This window comes from Embiotoca jacksoni, unplaced genomic scaffold (genome assembly GCF_022577435.1).
Source record: "Embiotoca jacksoni isolate LCO1_2020_lvr unplaced genomic scaffold, fEmbJac1.0.p SCAF_9, whole genome shotgun sequence".
Lineage (NCBI taxonomy): Eukaryota > Metazoa > Chordata > Actinopteri > Embiotocidae > Embiotoca > Embiotoca jacksoni.
The window spans coordinates 19,251,259-19,269,470 of NW_027185447.1; the positions used below are offsets into that span (position 1 = coordinate 19,251,259).

Consider the following 18,212-nt stretch of genomic DNA (forward strand, 5'->3'; position numbering starts at 1 on the left):
TCTTTAATCACAACGATAATTTTGTTTGTTAATATTAAATCATAACAACAATAATAAAAACAGGCGAGAGTATGCATTTGATGTGCCATAAATATTAGTATACATGATGTGTGACCAAGATAATACGTAAATGCATGGGCAAGGATACGCAAAAATCAGTTACGCTGGTAATAAATGAAAAAGAGTTTTGTGCATTACTATCAAATTATGATAATATGAAATATTTATTTGTATACTTGAAGCGGGACCAAGAAAATATGAATATATACATAGGGGGGAAGGAAAAGCAGAGTGTAACAGGAAAATAAATATTTAATACAATGATAATTCTGTGCATTACTATCAAATTATGATAATATGAAATATTTATTTGTATACTTGAAGCGGGACCAAGAAAATATAAATAAATACATAGGGGGAAGGAAAAGCAGAGTGTAACAGGAAAATAAATATTTAATACAGTGATAATTCTGTGCATTATTATCTAATCATCAAAATTTATGCCAACTTTATTTATTTATTTAAAAAAAAAATACTCTATTATCAGCAACGGAATAGAAATGCAAAATTAGTCAGTCCGGGTTGGACCGTGATAAAAACGGGGGTTTTTGCGACTCCGACCTGGCAACCCTGAAGGAGTCTGGTGGAAGGAAAAATATTGGCCCCCAAGCAGCCGACTTACTTGGCATGAAAGACGGCTGGCGGTAAGGAGCTGCGGTAAAAAAAAAAGCCCCGTTTCCAGAAGCTACTGTTCAGCTCGCTGCCAACACCAAGTACGTATACGAACCCCGTTACGGCTTTTCGGACTTCGTACCGGATGCTTTAATAGCAGCTTTTTTTTTTAAATTTTTTTTTTTGAGCGTCGGTAAACGTCCAAGTTGAGGAGCTAAAAAAAAAAAAGGATGGCGCGCTAACGTTGAGCTAAAGGCTAGCGGTCCATCCAGAAAGAAGCAGTTTTGTTTTTTTGTTTTTTTTTTGCGCGTCGTGCTGCGCCAGATCTCTCTCTTGCCTCAGGTTTAAAATGTTGTGTTGTTGTTGTTGTTGTTTTTGTGTCATCGATACGGAGCCTTTTGCAAAGCTAATCGTTTGCAAGGTTAGGTAATATTAGCACGTAACCTGCGGACTTCAGCCAAAAAAAAAAAAAAAAAGACGTGAAACGAGCTGCCGTGACATGAACTCGAGACTCCGTCGTGCAACTTGCACGGAGGTACAAGTTGGCTGTAAATGTGTAAATATTAGTGACGTTGCGGGTTCAAATAGCTGTGTTTCGTGTTGTCACCGCTCTGCAGGCAGGCAGGGTTGTTTATTTGAAAGCTGACGTGAACATTTGTTGGATGTTTGAAGCTCCTCAGGAAAGATGAGGTTGTTTCTTTTTGAGATTTGAAGGAGACCCTCCTATTTTTATTTTATTTTTTTGTAAAGCCACAATACTCTTGACTTTGACTGAGAATTTAAAGACAGATGCAAGCTGATCTCTCTCTCTCTCTCTCTCTCTCAGCCTGCCACTGACCATTTCCTGTTTTATTTGAGGAAATCTGCTTATCAGCTGTGACCTGTTTCATTGAATATGAAACCAGCTCTTTCATAGCTGTTAGAAAATATGTAAAAATTTACCCTCCGTACAAACTGGTGGCTTCTCTTATTTCTTTTTTCTTCTTCTTCTTCTTTTCCTGTTGCATGTTGTCACACATGCATAACTTTTTAAGTTTCACTCGAGCCCCGGGTTTTGAATCTTCCTCTAAATGGCATCACTGAACATGAGTACACCTGGCCCTCTTGAGGATTCAAGCACCATCCCTCTTGATAAACATAATGCAGCCTGGTCTTTTGCACGAACGGCTGATGCGAGTGTCACTTGTTGAACTGTGCCAATGCGAGTCTGACGTCTGTGAAGGTGTGGTGAAACCAGGACTCTGTGGTGTGTGTGTGCCAAGTCCTAATCTGGAGGGTGTGGGTTTGCAGAGTCCTTTCTAAGTTTCCTTTTCCAGCAAAACCAGCATCAGAAAAGGAAACCTAGAACGGAGAAACGGCCGGTCCTTAAAATCTTGATCTGACCCAGGTTGAAGCATTTTTTAAGGCTGAAACGGACGCAGTTACATAAAACTCTGATAAGGTGCGCGTGTAGAGTATTGGTTATCCGTCGGAGAGTTTTATTTTCCCACTATGAAGTGAAGAAACGGTAAAATCTTCGATCGATTTAAAGACAATACGGACGACTCCGTCAGGCTTCGGCTGCAATTCGCTGTTTAATTTACAGTATGAAAATGTGCAGAATTGTCCGCAGGTCAGAAAACGCTGAATCGTTTGTCTGTGGAAAAAAAATGCTCAAATATCCGAGGCAGTTTTTGATCATGCATAAAACATTTACATGTATGTATTTTTAAATGTTTGTGGTCCTGACTGCGAAGGCCTGGTGAGTGTTTGGCGTTAACCTCGTGGTCTTTCTCGCCTACCACTCCTGCACAGAGCTGAGAAAAAGGAAATACCCTTCAAAGATGTATTACCCTGCAGCCCTGCTAACTTCTTCCCCTCCGAATTAAATGCGTTGTCTCTGCCAAGGACAATATTAACTGCAGATTTTTTAGAGAATGCTCCGCCAGACAGACAATAATTTATTGAAATGTGTTTTTCATCCATATTTTATTGCCAGAGGAAACGGATTTCATTTCATTTGAATGCATTTATTTTCCAGCTCTTATAAAAAATTGGAAGTTGTTTGCATTTTGTTTCACTTTGCACTACGTGACTGCAGTTAGCTTTTTTCTTTTTCTTTTTTCTTTTTCTTCTTATGTAGGTTGTTTCAATAAGTGTTTTTGAACATTGGCATTAACCATTTTTGATCACCGGCTCTGAAAGCACGGCTGAGTTTCTGTTTTTCTTTTTCCACACAGGTTTGGATCGACTTGGTAACGGGGGGGAAAAAAAAGGGGGAAAACCCAAATCTTTGCCTAAATGGTGAAGGCCAGGATCTGAACCTCGTTCTTCCAGCCCTTCTGCCAGTTGTGAGCCTCGTTTGGCGTCTCCAGCAGGAAGAACAGAAAGTTACCAGACTGGGAGCTGTTATTTGAACGGCAGCTTTAACATTTCAAAGGGTTATATTGCAGAGTACAACAGCGGAAGTGTAAAATCTCAAATACCTCTGTGACAACATGGCCAAGAAAAACAGCCAAAGGGGTGAGTGTCTGTTTTATAAACCTTCTAAGGATGAATCAGCAAACTATGAATCTCTATTTTATTGTATACATGTATTGTACACACACTCACACGGTTTACATTCTAGGGAGGTCATGGTTATGAACTATGTACAAATAAATGTGTACTGAATTGTTTTCAGCTGGATTGTAATGGAGTTGTCCTAAAATTACGAGCGTGGTCTGAAAGACGGCAGCACTTCCACCTTGATTTTGAGCGAGTATAAATGGGAACGCTGTGGATATTACGTGTGACATTAACCTACTTTCATACGTGAGAACAACTTTTACAAGTGCTGAGCAGGTTTGTCTTGTCTTTAAATGGCCGTAGATTAAGTTTGGACTTTACTCCGGCGCTTCACGCGCAGCTGTACACGTTTGTGTATCACTTTAAAGAGAAGCATCCTCAACCCCCACTTTTTCTTTTCTCTCTTTTTTAAACTTCAACTCAGCTGTCTCTACAATGCACCGGTTTTATTCTGCCCACTTGATAAGAAGAAACACTGACGTGGCTCCTCTTCGAAAAATGTCTTTTTAGAGGCCGTCATTGGTTTTTAGTGATTTTTTTTAAAATCGTATGCCAATTCCAGACAGTTCAGGCACGGATGCGATGAGGTTTCATTTATTTTCGCAAGTGCTTGAGTAGTTGAGTAGTAACTGAAGTGGTTGTGCTTCAATGCCAAAATAACACATCCTTCCACCTCCACAGTACTCTGACGCCCGCTGGCGTCTTCATTTTCATATTGTGTGTACACTCGCAAGAAGCAAATCTTTGATCAAACAGTGTAAATACTCCTGTGTCAGCTTCTCAAGCACAATGTGACACGATTGTGATTCAGAAATGTAGAATTTGCCCGAGAGCTCTAAAGATGTCTGCTGGTTGTTTTGTTTTGCAAATGATGTCCTGGAAGGGTTTTACAAATAGGATTCAAGGCGTGGACAGACGGCGGACTCTTAGGTTTCACTATGGTTTTTTTCTCCAGATACATCTGGTGTGGTGTTTGACACTCGCTCCAAGATGGTCATGTCCCAGGGAGGAACGGCGGAGAGGATGAAGGAGAAGGTAGGAACGTTTTCACACCGCGGGTTTTATTTTTAAGGGCTTAATTAGAAATGTCACCCTCACAAAATCAGCGTAATGATCTGCCTTTAATCTGCTCCTAAAGTCGGACACTCCTAAACTTTGGCTCTTAGTTTCATTAATTGGGAGGTAGAGCTTCCTTTTGGCAACAGGAAACCTGGGAGGGCAAGTTGTCAGAGCATGAGCACCAGTCAAAGCGCTGCTGCAGGAAAAGTGGAGCATTTCAAATTAATGGGAGATAGTTTATCAGTGTCAGAGACCGTTTCTGAGCTCAGCACCTCCGATATCTTAAAATCCTTGGAAAGATGACTTTGCCTGAGATATATCGTGACAGGGAGCCTCAGCCTCTTCCAAGCTGTTAATCTATAATGGAGGACCTTAAGGAAAATAGGATGACTCGTAGTTTTACTGCAGTGTTGTAATGCTTTTATCGCAGGTTGTTTGGGGTTGGATTTTTAATTTTTCTAGAGGTACTTTAAAAGAAGGGACGAAATATTTGTTTTTTATTTACATATATACACAGGTGGTTACACCATCCAATGATATTCCTCCTCCTTTCACCTTCAACAAGAATAAAAAATAATAAAAAAAAGATATAATCTAAAGACTTTAAAGAAACTTAGAAAATAAATGTAAAAGAATGGAAATAGTTCAATACAAATGTACAGTATTGTAAAGCAGCAGGGATCAGTGAGTGTGGAGGGACTGAAAATTGTGTGTTATATAATTGTTTTTTAAAAACAATTTAATTTAATTGGTTTTTTTGGGGGTTTTTTTTCAACAATTATAGAAGTTAGAGATAGTTACCCCAAATTTATGTTAAAAATATTCTTTCATTGGCGTTTCAAGCTGCTGGTTTGTGCATTTCTCCATTTGAAGTTCATGAACAGGAACTAGGCAACGTCAGTAAACGTTGGCCCACCCTGAGAGTTTGGTTTTGTTGTTTTTCTTTACAGATCAGCGCCGTCAGGGCCGTCGTCCCCAACAAGAGCAACAATGAGATCGTGCTGGTCTTGCAGCATTTTGAGAACTGCGTTGACAAGGCCGTGCAGGCTTTCTTGGACGGTATGTTTGAACACAAAGCTCTGAGGATTACTGAGATTACAGGATATTTCCATTTAAAAAAAATATATATATATTTTTTTACACTGCATGAAGAAAAAGATTTAGGATAATCCACAATCTCGTAGTCAATGTAATGCATCGTATTTCCCTCCACAAATACTCCGATGGAGCCTCTGTAATTCCATACATGTATTTCCAAAACTACTTTGTCAGCTTACGGCTTTAAACCTGTCCCAACATGCCGCCCACATTCCTTTCGTCCGTAACCTTGAGAACAACGTTTTGATCTTTACATTCAGAAGTGGTGCGTCATGCGCACGCTTCAAGTTTGACAGGTTTAATTATAGAACAGCAGCGTTGTCCCACGCCCATCACGCTGTTTTGTTACTAATTAAGACGCCTCGGGGCGTTCAGATATTGAGACGGTATTAAAAGCATGTCAAATCTGTCGTGTGTCACCGGCCGCCTTCGTCATGAGTGCTTGTGGTTTACACCTCAGGGAGTGCAGTCGAGATCCTGAAGGAGTGGAACGTCACCGGCAAAAAGAAGGTGAGAACCGGAAAGCCTGCATCTTTAGATCTCTTTTGATGAGTCAGTAAATTCACTGTGGCGCTCGAGGATGTTTGTGAACTCTTCAGAGTTTAGAAGTTGATCAAAAGAACTCGTGTCTAATAATTGAGATAAGAATATTGTTCAAAGTTATTTGCAGTGATTTGCATGTAGCAGGAGAAAGCACTTAACTTTTGGGCAGAAGAGACCCTTGAAATGCTTCAGAAAGCCTTCGACCGGGGCTGTGCTCCGTGAATTGGTCCCACCTGTGTGACGTTGTGAGGTGCTTGAGGGGAAACATTTGATGCAGATGACCATTAAAAATTCAATTTGTCGACTCTCTCTCTCCGCCACTACTCCCTGGGACTTCTATTTTTCTGTTCCCCAAAAAGGTGACACAGAATTAGACGTGTGGTCTCTGCTCATGTTTCGGTTCGGTGGTGAAATCACAAACGTACGTGTTGCCAGTGGTCAATGAAATGTGTGTAACGCGATTGCTGACGTTGCTCAAGCATCATAACTTGGAATACTTACTCTCCAAAGTTGTGCATTACTGTGATTAGTCACACCTCCTCCTCCGTCCTTTATTTATTTGGAAAAACGACCTAATATTAATCAACTTTATTTGTTCTGTTGATCAACTTCCAGGACTTGAAAATCTGATGATTTAATCAGATTTATGCAGAATTACAGAGAATGACAAACTTTCAAGCACTGCAGTATCTCGCCATTACTTGTGAAATATTAGAAAGTGATTATCGCTCTTTTGGATGTTTAAATTGCACTTCATTCACTGTAAACTGAGAGTCGCTTTAGCTTAGATCAGAACTCGCCTGACCCTGCGTGCACCGACTTGATCCGTGTCACCGCACCGATTAGGAAAGAGATAATGAACAAAGAGGATTTGGACAAAAGCGTTTGACACTGATATCTCCGCTTCCAGCCCAAGAAGAAAAAGAAGCCCAAGCCTCAGCCGGAAGCTTCAGCAGAGCCGGCTCCACCCGAGGCCGCGTCGCCCGAGGAGGGCAAGGACGAGATGAACGGCTTCCACGCCAACGGGTCGGTAATGGATGGAGAGTCGCTCGATTCACTGAGTGAACAGTTGGACTCTGCCTCCCTGGACGCAGCCGAGCTGGACTCTGAACCTGCCACATCTGAAACCACCGGTAAAAGCAGCTCCTCAGCTAAAAATGTGATGCACGATAATCAAAAGAATGGACGGGCTGGGCGGAGGTGGTGATTTTTGAAATTGTCATTTGAGGGGGAGGATGACCTGCTCAGGGACGGCAGGAAGTATGGATATTTAAAGTCTGTGGATTGTGAGTTTAACTTCGGAAGGTTCACCTTAAATGAGAAGATTTAAAAAGGGTGAACAATTTTGGGGGGGGGAATGTAAGTTTTGAAATGACTTTTATTTGTTGTAAAGAGTAAGTTGTCTTCTCACAGGTGCAGAAGCAGAAAGTCAAGGTAGCGCTCCAAGCCCCGCCGCCCAGCAGGGAGCGAGGAATCACCAGGGTCCCCGAGGCAACAAGTCCCGACACAGGCCAGGCTCAAACTCGCATCCCCCCATTTCCTCATTGGCACCCGGCTCCGATGAGCAGGGATCGGTGGGAGTGAAGAAAATGGGTTAGTTCTTATCTCTTTTTTTTTTTTCTGTGTAAGAAAACATTTAAGTTGATATCCGACCAGGCACAGATAACCCGAGACAAAATGTGCCTCGGCGCTTCTGCACTGATTAGGTTCTTAAACTTGTAAACACCGAAAAAACCCTTCACGTCTCCTTTTAATGTGTCCTCAGCTCCCAACATCGACCGCTCTGTGAAGGACCTGCAGAGATGCACTGCTTCACTGACCCGCTACAGGATAGTGGTCAAGGATGAGATGGAGTCATCAATCAAGAGGATGAAGCAGACATTTGCTGAGCTCCAGACCTGGTATGTAGATTTATTTTAAAATCTGCCTGCAGTCATGGCTCCAGCTGAATCTTAAGGTGATAAAATTAGAAGTTTCCCAAAGGACAGAGAACTTTTTGAGGTACTTGTGAGCTAAACCTGCAACCAAGGCCTAAAATGCTAAACTCGGTTCCCAAACAATAACATAAAGTGTATAAAAAGTTCGGTGGGGGAGGAGGGGTTGTACTCGTACTCTTCTGTGATTCAGCTGACACTTTTGATTTGTCAAACACCGACGCTGCCATGACTACAACAAACATTTCCTGTTGTTTATCGTAAAAATGAAGTCGAAGAAGGTGTCGGGTTTCAGCTAGTTTAAAAAAAAAAAAAAGAGTATAAATAATAATAATAACTTTATGTATATAGCACCTTTTTAAAAACAGAGTTTACAAAGTGCTCTACAGAGAAGCAAAGCATAGTCATACATAACGTCAATACCGGTAAACATTTAAGAAAACAGGAGGCAAAAAAGACCAAACCAAAAAGGTAATGAATACAAGAAAAACAAACAAATAACCAAAATGAGCAAATGGAATAGAAAACAAACAAACAAATAAATGAATAAAATAAACAAACAAAAACAGGGGAACAAAAGAACTGCATGAAAGGACGACATCACTTAAAAGCAATTCTATAAAAATGGGTTTTAAGAAGTGATTTAAAAGAAGTCAGTGATTCTGCGAGCCTTATCTCCTCAGGTAGGTCGTTCCAAAGTCGAGGGGCTCTGATGGAAAAAGCACGGTGACCCTTTGATTTAAGTCTCGACTTTGGAACGGCCAGAAGGGCTCCACCGGAGGATCTAAGACATTTGTCTCTCCAAGCACGTGACTCCAGTTTAAAGCAGGAAGGGATGACTCGGCAGATTGTCTAAAGCCACTTCTGCATGCGTGTCCTTTCTATTCACTCACTACATTCAACTCCGGCATCAGTCTCACCACATGTGGGCTGAGTTTTAAACTTTTTTTTTTTTTTTTTTTTTTTTAAATATCGGTTATAAAGGCTGAATAATTACTCGAATTTAAAAAACGCAAATGTCTGTGCGAGAAAATCGTGATGTCGATCCTCGGCAAGGAAGTTGTGATTCTCATTTGATCCGGATTTGAGCAGCTGGAGTCTGTCGTCGCTGTCACCGTCACGGTTCTTCACGTGTCATAGAAAGACAAATATGAAAGTACAACAGAGACTTCAGTTTCGTTTCTCTGGTTCCAAACTATTTAGCTGACATCTGTTACATCATGTTCACCAAAGCAGCGAGTGTTTTATGGGTTTTTCTTTTATCATCAGGCGGTCAAAGGGCATTTTTGTCACCTCTGTCCTTCTTTGCTTTACATAATAGGAAAGCAACTCTTCTGTATGTTGAACCTGCGGTCACTTTATGAAACCTCTGTATTATGCACAACGTAGAAACTTGAGGCACTGATAAAACGATTTAGCTCCCTTTTAAATCATGTATAATATATAATAACGGTTATAGTAATATTTATATCATTTCATTGTACTAGTTTCTTTAATCCCTCCATAAATAAGTGACTGTATAAATCACTAGAGGGGATTTTTAGACGGTTAATTCCATCTCTCAAACATTAATCAATCAGTCTGTTTAAAGTGCAGAATCGGCATCTGAATGAATTTTAAAAGAATCAAAAGTGTCTTAATTGTTTGTTATTCTGATTGTAACGTTTAAGGCGCCAAGAAACCAAAAAGAAAAGACTCTAAAATACTTCAAATTCTTAATTGTTTACAGACGTAACGCATCCTTTGGGTGTGTGATTGGTACAAACAACACGACAACCTGATCCTAAAAAAAAAAATCGAATTCTCTTTAGTGCTTTCGGTGGTCAAAAAACCTGCAGGGTACCTTGACGTGAAGGAAGTCATGAACAATATTTCATCCATTAGTTATCAATGTTTGCACAAAGAAATGAATTTGCTCCCTCTGATTTTCATGTCTTGGTTGGCTCTGAAAAATTAAACCGTTTATCTAATAACAACAAAATACTCCGGTTGCGATTTATCATGTGAATATAAAAGCTAAATATGATCCACGGTGCGTTTATTGTTGCTTTAATATTGTATTTGTTGTATTTATTGTATTGCACCTGCTGTGTTCCTCTCCTGGAGGAAGTTAAGCACATTTAACCCTCTGCTCTCTCATTCTTCTGCTCCCAGTTTAATGGACAGAGAAGTGACTCTGCTGTCAGAGATGGACAAAGTGAAAGCCGAGGCCAGTAAGTACCGTGTTTCCCAGTATGTGCTCTGAACCCTGCTCGTCACATATCACTGCTGCTGCTGCCGCTGTTCCTCCCGTAAACGCGATCACCTGATTCAAGAGAATCTGACCTGAATCACTTCCGGAGGTAGTAAAAGGAATTGTTGTGGAACAGCAAGTCCCAGTTTCTTCAAAACTGTGGTGGTGCCCTCAGCGTCCTGATATACCTACAACGTGTGTGTGTGTGTGTGTGTGTGTGTGTGTGTGTGTGTGTGTGTGTGTGTGTGTGTGTGTGTGTGTGTGTGTGTGTGTGTGTGTGTGTGTGTCTCTCTCTGTGTGTCTCTGTGTCTCTCTCTGTGTGTGTGTCTCTCTCTCTGTGTGTGTGTGTGTGTGTCTCTGTGTGTGTCTCTGTCTCTCTCTCTCTCTGTGTGTGTGTGTGTGTATCTCTGTGTCTGTCTCTGTGTGTGTGTGTCTCTGTGTGTGTCTGTGTGTGTGTGTGTCTGTCTCTGTGTGTGTGTCTCTGTGTGTGTGTGTCTCTCTCTGTGTGTCTCTGTGTCTCTCTCTCTGTGTGTGTGTCTCTCTCTCTCTCTCTCTGTGTGTGTGTGTCTCTGTCTCTGTGTGTGTCTCTGTCTCTCTCTCTGTGTGTGTGTGTGTCTCTGTGTCTGTCTCTGTGTGTGTGTGTCTCTGTGTGTGTGTGAGAGAGACATGACAGAGCAGGACTGCATATTTGTCTCTGTGTGTGTGTGTCTCTGTCTCTGTGTGTGTCTCTGTCTCTCTCTGTGTGTGTGTGTGTGTGTGTGTGTGTGTGTGTGTGTGTGTGTGTGTGTGTGTGTGTGTGTGTGTCTCTCTGTGTGTCACTGTGTCTCTCTCTCTGTGTGTGTGTGTGTCTCTCTCTCTCTCTGTGTGTGTGTGTGTCTCTGTCTCTGTGTGTGTCTCTGTCTCTCTCTGTGTGTGTGTGTGTGTGTGTGTCTCTGTGTCTGTCTCTGTGTGTGTGTGTGTGTGTGTCTCTGTGTGTGTCTGTCTCTGTGTGTGTGTGTGTGTCTCTCTGTGTGTGTGTGTGTGTGTGTGTGTGTGTGTGTGTGTGTGTGTGTGTGTGTGTGTGTGTGTGTGTGTGTGTGTGTGTGTGTGTGTGAGAGAGACATGACAGAGCAGGACTGCATATTTGTACAAGTAGGCCACTCTCCTTCGTTCTGTGTTACCGGCCTGGAAGAAGTGAATAGTGTCAGGTGTCAAGGGAGACTGAATGCTGTCTTTGTGCGAGGTGTGTGGTGACTTGAGAGGGAAGCAAGGAAACTCTAGTGCGTCTTCGACATTACAAAAGCCGGGATTCCTCCAAATTCCCCATCCACAGATTTCCGCGCTGCGTTGCGCTCGTGCTGATGCACATTGTGTTCTTCTGACGGCAGCGATACGACCGATTTAAAAAAAAAAAAAAAAAAAATTTAAATACAAAAGTTGCCAGGCTGTGTTTGTCGTTTACAAATCTGAACCAAAGAAATGCTCAGTGTAATCCAGAATATGATGATCTGACTGTTGGTACCAGGAACCGGCGGCGGCTGCCTCGAGCTGCAAACTGTTCTCGTTCTGTCTGTAAAAATTCAGAAAATAGTTAAAAACGTGCACTTCATAATTTCTAGTGACTTCAAGAATTCAAAGGCTTTAATGTCACAAATAAGCATTTATCAATAGAGTCTCTCTGTTCTCAAGCTATCAGTTCTTCTATGCAACTACAATATAGTAGAAATTAAGAGAATAAAAAAATATATATTAAAATGATATAAAAAAAAGTTGTCATCTTAAGCCAACACCATGACCAGAAAGCAAATTGTTTAACTTTTTTTTTTTAATATATATATAATTTACTAATTATCAAAACATTCTTTTTAAGTGTCCCCGCTGCAATCAATTAACTCCTTATTTTTTTGATTCATCATTTGTTTTTTTTATTATAATTTCTAAAAAGCCAAACATCAGATGTTTTATTATATTATTGTAAAAAAACAAAAAAACAGCAAATCCTTGAGCGTGTTTAGTATTTCTGCTTAAAAATGACGAACAATTAATCAGTTGGGCAATGAAATTTTCTGTTTATACATTATTCATGGGAAGAATATATCTACACACTAAAACACTCGATAAACAGCTGAACCTCGTATTTGCAGCTCAGCCTCGATAGCAAAAAAAATGATTTCCACGTTATGTTCCTTTTTTTTTTTTTTTTATGACTTTGTTGTGAAAACATTCAGACTTTTTCACGCAGTCAGAAGTAATGACTTCATGGTTCTGAAATGCGCTTTTGATCATTTTTGTTATTAAAACAACAGATAGAGGGTCTTTGGGGAAATAACAGAAATGGCACCTTTAGAGCGTTCTCCTCACCCAGATGAAGTCTGGACCGCGTTTGACACAAAAACGGGCTCGAAACTGGTTCATCGGTTGATTTAGTGAAGAGTTTGATCCCAAAATTTCGGCTCCGGGTGGTTTCGGTAGCAGCCCCGAACCGATCTTCCGTCCGGCGGAACACGCGGGTGCATTTAACTACGTGGTGAATTACTTCTTCGATAACTGGACGTGATCTGTTAAAGCTCATCTCTCTCTCTGCTGCTGCTGCTGCTGTGTTTCAGTGGTGATTCTGGACGCCCGGCAGAAGAAAGCGGAGCAGCTGAGGCGGCTGACGGACCAGTCGGCGTCCATGAACGAGGAGCAGCTGACGGAGCTGCGAGCCGACATCAAGGTCGCCGCGGTTTAACTGTTCGGCTCAAAACCCGCTGAATCAGAAAAGGATTGTTAATTGTTGATATTTGAGTGAAAGCAGATTTGTATTGTTAAATCAAACCAGACGGAAAGAAAAAAAAAGGCCGATTAAAACATCTCGATGTTGTATTCGGAAACGTGCCGCTCGCGGTTCTAAATGATTTCTCTTTTTTTTTTGTATTTTTTTTTTTTCCCCCTGCAGCACTTTGTGAGCGAACGTAAATACGACGAGGACCTCGGCAAAGCTGTGAGATTCACGTTCGACCTCGAACCGCTGAAGACGAGCGTCTCGGGGTTCGGATCAGGTAATCGGGGTTCAGAGCTTTCCTGTCGCGATCGCTCGAGCTGTCTGGAATCGTTTTGAACGGTCGTTTGCGTTCATCGGCCGAAACGTGGAGATTTCCGCCGTTAAAGGTTGTGACCGTCGTCCTTTTCGCGACGCCTCCTCGTTATGCCCTTCTTCTTCTTCTTCTTCTTCTTCTTCCGTGGTTTTAATGGAACAATGAATCAGCAGGACAGTGTTTTATAATGACTATCGGTTCCTGTCATTACCGGTCATTTCTTCTTTGATTACAGTCGCCGGCTCCGGAGAAACCTCGGCGTCACATCGGTCAGCGTGTGGCGTCGTTCTTGTTTTCAAAGCCTAAAAGACGAACAGAAATCTTGATTCTTGCTTACATGTTCCAAAGCTCCGTGCCGACAGACGGTTTCCTCATTTGGTGCATAATTAAACTCTGATTAGACTTTGAAATTAGAAGTGGCTTAAAATCACCAGAAGACAATTAAATTGCTAATTGAAATTATCTGGATGACGATCACCAATTTCAATTTTTATAATCACGACAGCATCTTGTTCATCTCTCCTTTATACTGATTTCCACTCTGTATATATTGATAAACATGACGTGGCCTCAGACGGTCAGTGAAAAAAATCTTATTTAGTTTACATGCAGTAAAATAAGTATTTGTTAAAAAAAAACCTGTAAAAGTAGTCCGCTTTAGTTCAATAAAACACAGAATGAGTTTGAGGAGTAAAATCCCAAAAGTGTGGCGGGTCGGTAGATCCCGGACCACCTTCGACGACGTCCCGCTTCATGAGAAGGTTTTGAAGGTTGGAAGTGTTCGCGACTGACCTCGTTGTTTCTCTCGCAGTTTACCACCCGCGTACAAGCTACTCAAACCGGTCCCGCTGTAGCTCCACGTCCTCCTCCGTCGCCAGTCCGAGCCTGCTGGAGACCCCTCCCCTCACCCAGACCCCCCCCAGTGACTCCCGCCCTCCACCAGCCAAACAGGTGAGGCGCTCGAGAGCTCGACGCGGCTTCGCGGCTCCCGGATGTTGGTTTAACTCCGGCGGCTGACCTGTGGCTCTCCTGTCAGATTTTCCAGGGTAACAGGCGCACCTTCCAGGGACAGGGTTACCACTCGGGCGGTCCGCGGTACAACGGCAGTTCCTACCACGACAGGAACGCCGGCCGCGCCAACCACCGCTACCACGGCGACGGCGGCGGGGGCGGCCCGACGTCGCAGCACTCAAACAGCTCCAGAGGTCCCCACCATTCCTCCACGTCCTCCCACCACCAGGACCGGCCCGCCCACCACCAGGACCGGCCCGCCCACCACCAGGACCGGCCCGCCCACCACCAGGACCGGCCCGCCCACAACGGGCTGCCCCAGAGGCCTCCGCGGACGCACTGCCCTTGACATCGGAAAACCACCCGCTCAATCATACCCACCTCCTCACCCTGCACTCCCCTCCCGTCCCGACTCCCTCCCTCCCTCCCTCCCCCTCCCTCCTTCCCTCCCTCCCTCCTCCTGTACTAACTCCTCTCAATGAAGAATAGAATACAAGTTTACATATTTCCGTGAGTTCCGCTGTAGTGCCGCCTCTCCACATCAGTCCGTTCATCTTTCAGACTTGAAAAGCTCCTCGTTCTCCCGGTTAAGTAACGGCTTCTGCCTTCAGTCCCCCCCTCCGACAGATCTCACCGCTACGCGATTACCCGCAACAATACGCGCACTATCGAAGTTGAACTTAGTACCTTTTTTTTTTTTTTTCAATCTATTTCTGTTTTGTTGCTGCGGCTCCGTCCGCTCTCCGATTCGAACCTCAGATCTAGTTTTTTTTTTTATTTTATTTTTTTCTCTCTCTCTCCTTGTCTCCAAGAACCATTTCAATGCCTTCGCTGTGGAACGCGTCGTGAACGGGCAAAAGTAGTTCTGGCATGAACAGGGATTTCTGCCATCAGAAGAGCAGACATGCAATCAACACTACAGACCGTCGCTAAATCCGTGCAAAAAGGTGAAAACGAGACATATCAAACTAACCCGGAGCTTTTCGTACGGCTGCTACAAACGGGAGGGAACTTGTTAACGCTAGGACTTGGACGTGTCGGAGAGCAACTCGTTGCCCTCTTAAAGGAGTAGTTTTTAACATTTTGCAAACATTCTCATTTCCTTTTTTTTATATTTTTTTTTTTGGGGGGGGGGGGGGGGGCGGCGAGTTTAAATGAGTAGTCGAACACCAAACTCTCAGTCCGGACGCCGAATACGAATGTAGGTCAGCTCGGCGTAAAGACTGGAAACGGGTTCGTCCCCGATGTTGACAACCGGCAACCTCTGAAGCTCACTGGTTTATTTTTGCGTGCGGAAACCAAAAGTATAAAAACGACGTGTGAATCTTTAACGGGGGAACAAGACCTGTAGCTGCTCACCCCGTTTCCAGCCTTACACGCCCAGCTGGTCGGCTGCTGCTCGTATTTACCGCCGACGTGAGGGCGGCGTCCGCGTTCTCGTCGAGGAAAGCGAATGGGAGCTTTCCTTCAAACGTTAAACTCCTCCTCCTTTTTTTTTTTTTTTTTTTTTTTTATTATTGCCCGAGGCGAGCGACGCGTCGCCCCCGAGCCGGCCGACGGGGACGTCGCGCGCGCCGTCGTTTCTCGGCTTGCTGTTCATTATTTTATAACCAAGAGAGGGCTCATCACCTTTTGTAGAATAATGTTGAATATGTTAAACCTCTCGACAAAGGAAAGCCACCTTTGTTGCGCACATGATGTTTCATAGCTCTGAACATTTTACTCAGCTGGACTTTTTTTTCTTCCGCACGCGCAGTTCGTTTCTTCTTTTTTTTCTCCTCGTCGTGTGCACTCGAAGTGGCATATTTAATGTCGTGCTTGCCTTTAGTCACAGACTTCACATTTGCCTTTCTAGAAACACGGATGTCTGCATCATGACGGCTTTCCAATCAGACGGTACTCGCAGAGCGGACGTGCGATTTCTGAATTTATGTGCTAGAATAAGATGCGAGATCTTCTCTCTCTCCCCCCCCCCTCCACTTTTTTTTTTTTTTTTTTTTTTTTTTTTTTTTTAATTTTTATTAAATAAGCCCACGTTATCCATCTGCAGAAGTAAAACTGATCGAACTGGCGAACGCGTCCGAGAATTGGATCGATTTCGCGGATCTTTTTCTACGGCCGCGAGGAAACGCTGGTGAATACCTCATCGCTGAGGCTTCGACTCGGCCCGTTTCGAGGACCTCCGGGGGGGGGAGGATGCGGACCCCCCCCACACCTCCCCCCCCCCCCGGAGGTCCGTCGTCTCTTTATCTCCTTGTGGTTAATGTGCATACGCGGCGCTTGCGAGGCCGTAGTGGAAAAACCGCCCGTTACATTATTGCTGCATCTTCATAACGCGTGTCGTCTTCCTCCGAGCGGATGTTTGATGAAGGAAAAAAAAAGAATTAAGAAAGCGTTTTCTTCCCCCCGGGTTTTCTGATCATAGGAAGTCGAGTTGTTCTTATTTGAGGTCTGTACGCCAGGAGTTCAATCAGTGAATATTGTGGAGCGTCTTTGGTGAATGTGTGCTGGTTCGACTTCAGTTTGGGAAATGAGCTGATCGCGTTCTTTGTCTAATGTCGCAGTAAAATATGAAGCTTTCACGAGCAGCTGGTTAGTTTGGTTTGACGTAGAAACTGGAAGCAGTTCGGCCCGTTCGGAGCGGTTTCCTCTGCTGTGTGGGAGACTGTTGGCTGCTTTGAAACTGAAGTAAATAGTTTAAAAAAAAACACTTTTGAGAAAACATAAAACTCACCTTTAGTGGGTTTTTTTTTTTTTTGGAGTGTGAAGGGCTCATTGTTGCACCTTTTGACTAATTGGAAGAATTTAATAGGGCAGTAAAGCCCCAGATCTGTTAAAAAAAAAAAAAAAAAAAAAAAAAAAAAACAGCCTCCCTCCTGCAGGACGTCCTGAACGGGACAAAAAAAAAAAAAAAAAAAAAAAAATCATAAGGAAGCAAATTCCTCCAACCAGCACCTCTAAAGCTCATTAATTACCACATCATATCTCCTATGTTTACTGTATACAAAAACCAAAGTGTAAAAACATTCATCCTGTTTATTAACGCCCACAAACTGTTCCTTCAAAAAATAAATAAATAAATAAATCTCTGCTGGTTGCCCGGCAACAGCTTCGACCCAATGAGTAGTCCAGCACCGACTCGCGCAACGGTGACTTGTTACTCTTCCACTTTTGGCCGTTGGGCTGATGTTGTTACAGCGTGCCGGGCCTGCTTAAAGCTCACCAGCTGTTCGTACAGGGAACGAGCAGCTGGCGTTCGATGACGCTTCGACTCGGTTTACTTCACCGAGCGTCCGCCGAGACGTTTTGGTCGGTCGCAGTATCGCAAAGACTGAATTTGTACCGAACGTTTCTTTAGCCGGTCCTCCGCTGCTTATCGACGGATAAACAATTCAGCTTTTATTCCAGCACATTGCTTCCTCGTCTCCCTTTACTTACGTCTTTTTTGTTGTTGTTGTTGTTGTTGTTTTACATTCCAAAATGTAGGAAATTTTAGTTGATCACCAAAGAAATAATGTCGTCCTGTTTTGAAGTCGCGGCCTTTTTTTTTTTTTAGTTTTGTTTTTTTTCCTGTAAAGAAATCCAAAGGGGATAAACCCAACACTTTACCTTTTTTTTTCTTCTTCTTCTTTCTTCTTCTTTCCACCCCAATTTATTTACGATTCCTTACTGTATATACATATATGTAGCTATATAATTTTGTGCTCACACGGGGCATTTTGTATGTGATATTCATATTAGGCATAATGAAGGTTTAAAACGTGTAGTTCATTCATTCTTCCGGTAGACCTCGTGTCCTCCTCCTCCAGACTTTTCTGAGACAACTGTAAACTCAAGTGCCTTTTCTTGTCTCCCACCGATCCATCGACATCCCCTCCACCAGAGTATGGACCAAAGACATTGACCGTCCCCGACTTCCCGGCCCTCTCTTTTCTCCCTCTCACCGAATGGCACACTTTTCATTTACTACAAATAAAACAGTTTGCAATACCGACTGCGTGTGTTTTGGTTCTGTCTGTAGTTAAATTCACATCCATCAGCAGGAGCTGAAGCAAAAGG

The 18,212-nt window shown here is 43.0% G+C and overlaps 1 protein-coding gene across 1 annotated transcript; it reads left to right on the forward strand.

Moving 5' to 3' along the window:
* The first annotated feature begins 681 nt into the window (after window positions 1–681).
* Window positions 682–18,145, forward strand: spats2 (spermatogenesis associated serine rich 2). Its single transcript, XM_069140134.1, has 13 exons — window positions 682–773; window positions 2,892–3,174; window positions 4,175–4,254; window positions 5,229–5,337; window positions 5,837–5,886; window positions 6,830–7,052; window positions 7,333–7,512; window positions 7,685–7,820; window positions 10,008–10,066; window positions 12,672–12,781; window positions 13,004–13,106; window positions 13,954–14,093; window positions 14,179–18,145. The coding sequence occupies exons 2-13, from the start codon at window positions 3,150–3,152 to the stop codon at window positions 14,500–14,502; spliced, it is 1,539 nt and encodes a 512-aa protein (XP_068996235.1). The 5' UTR covers window positions 682–773; window positions 2,892–3,149; the 3' UTR covers window positions 14,503–18,145.
* The last annotated feature ends 67 nt before the right edge of the window (window positions 18,146–18,212 follow it).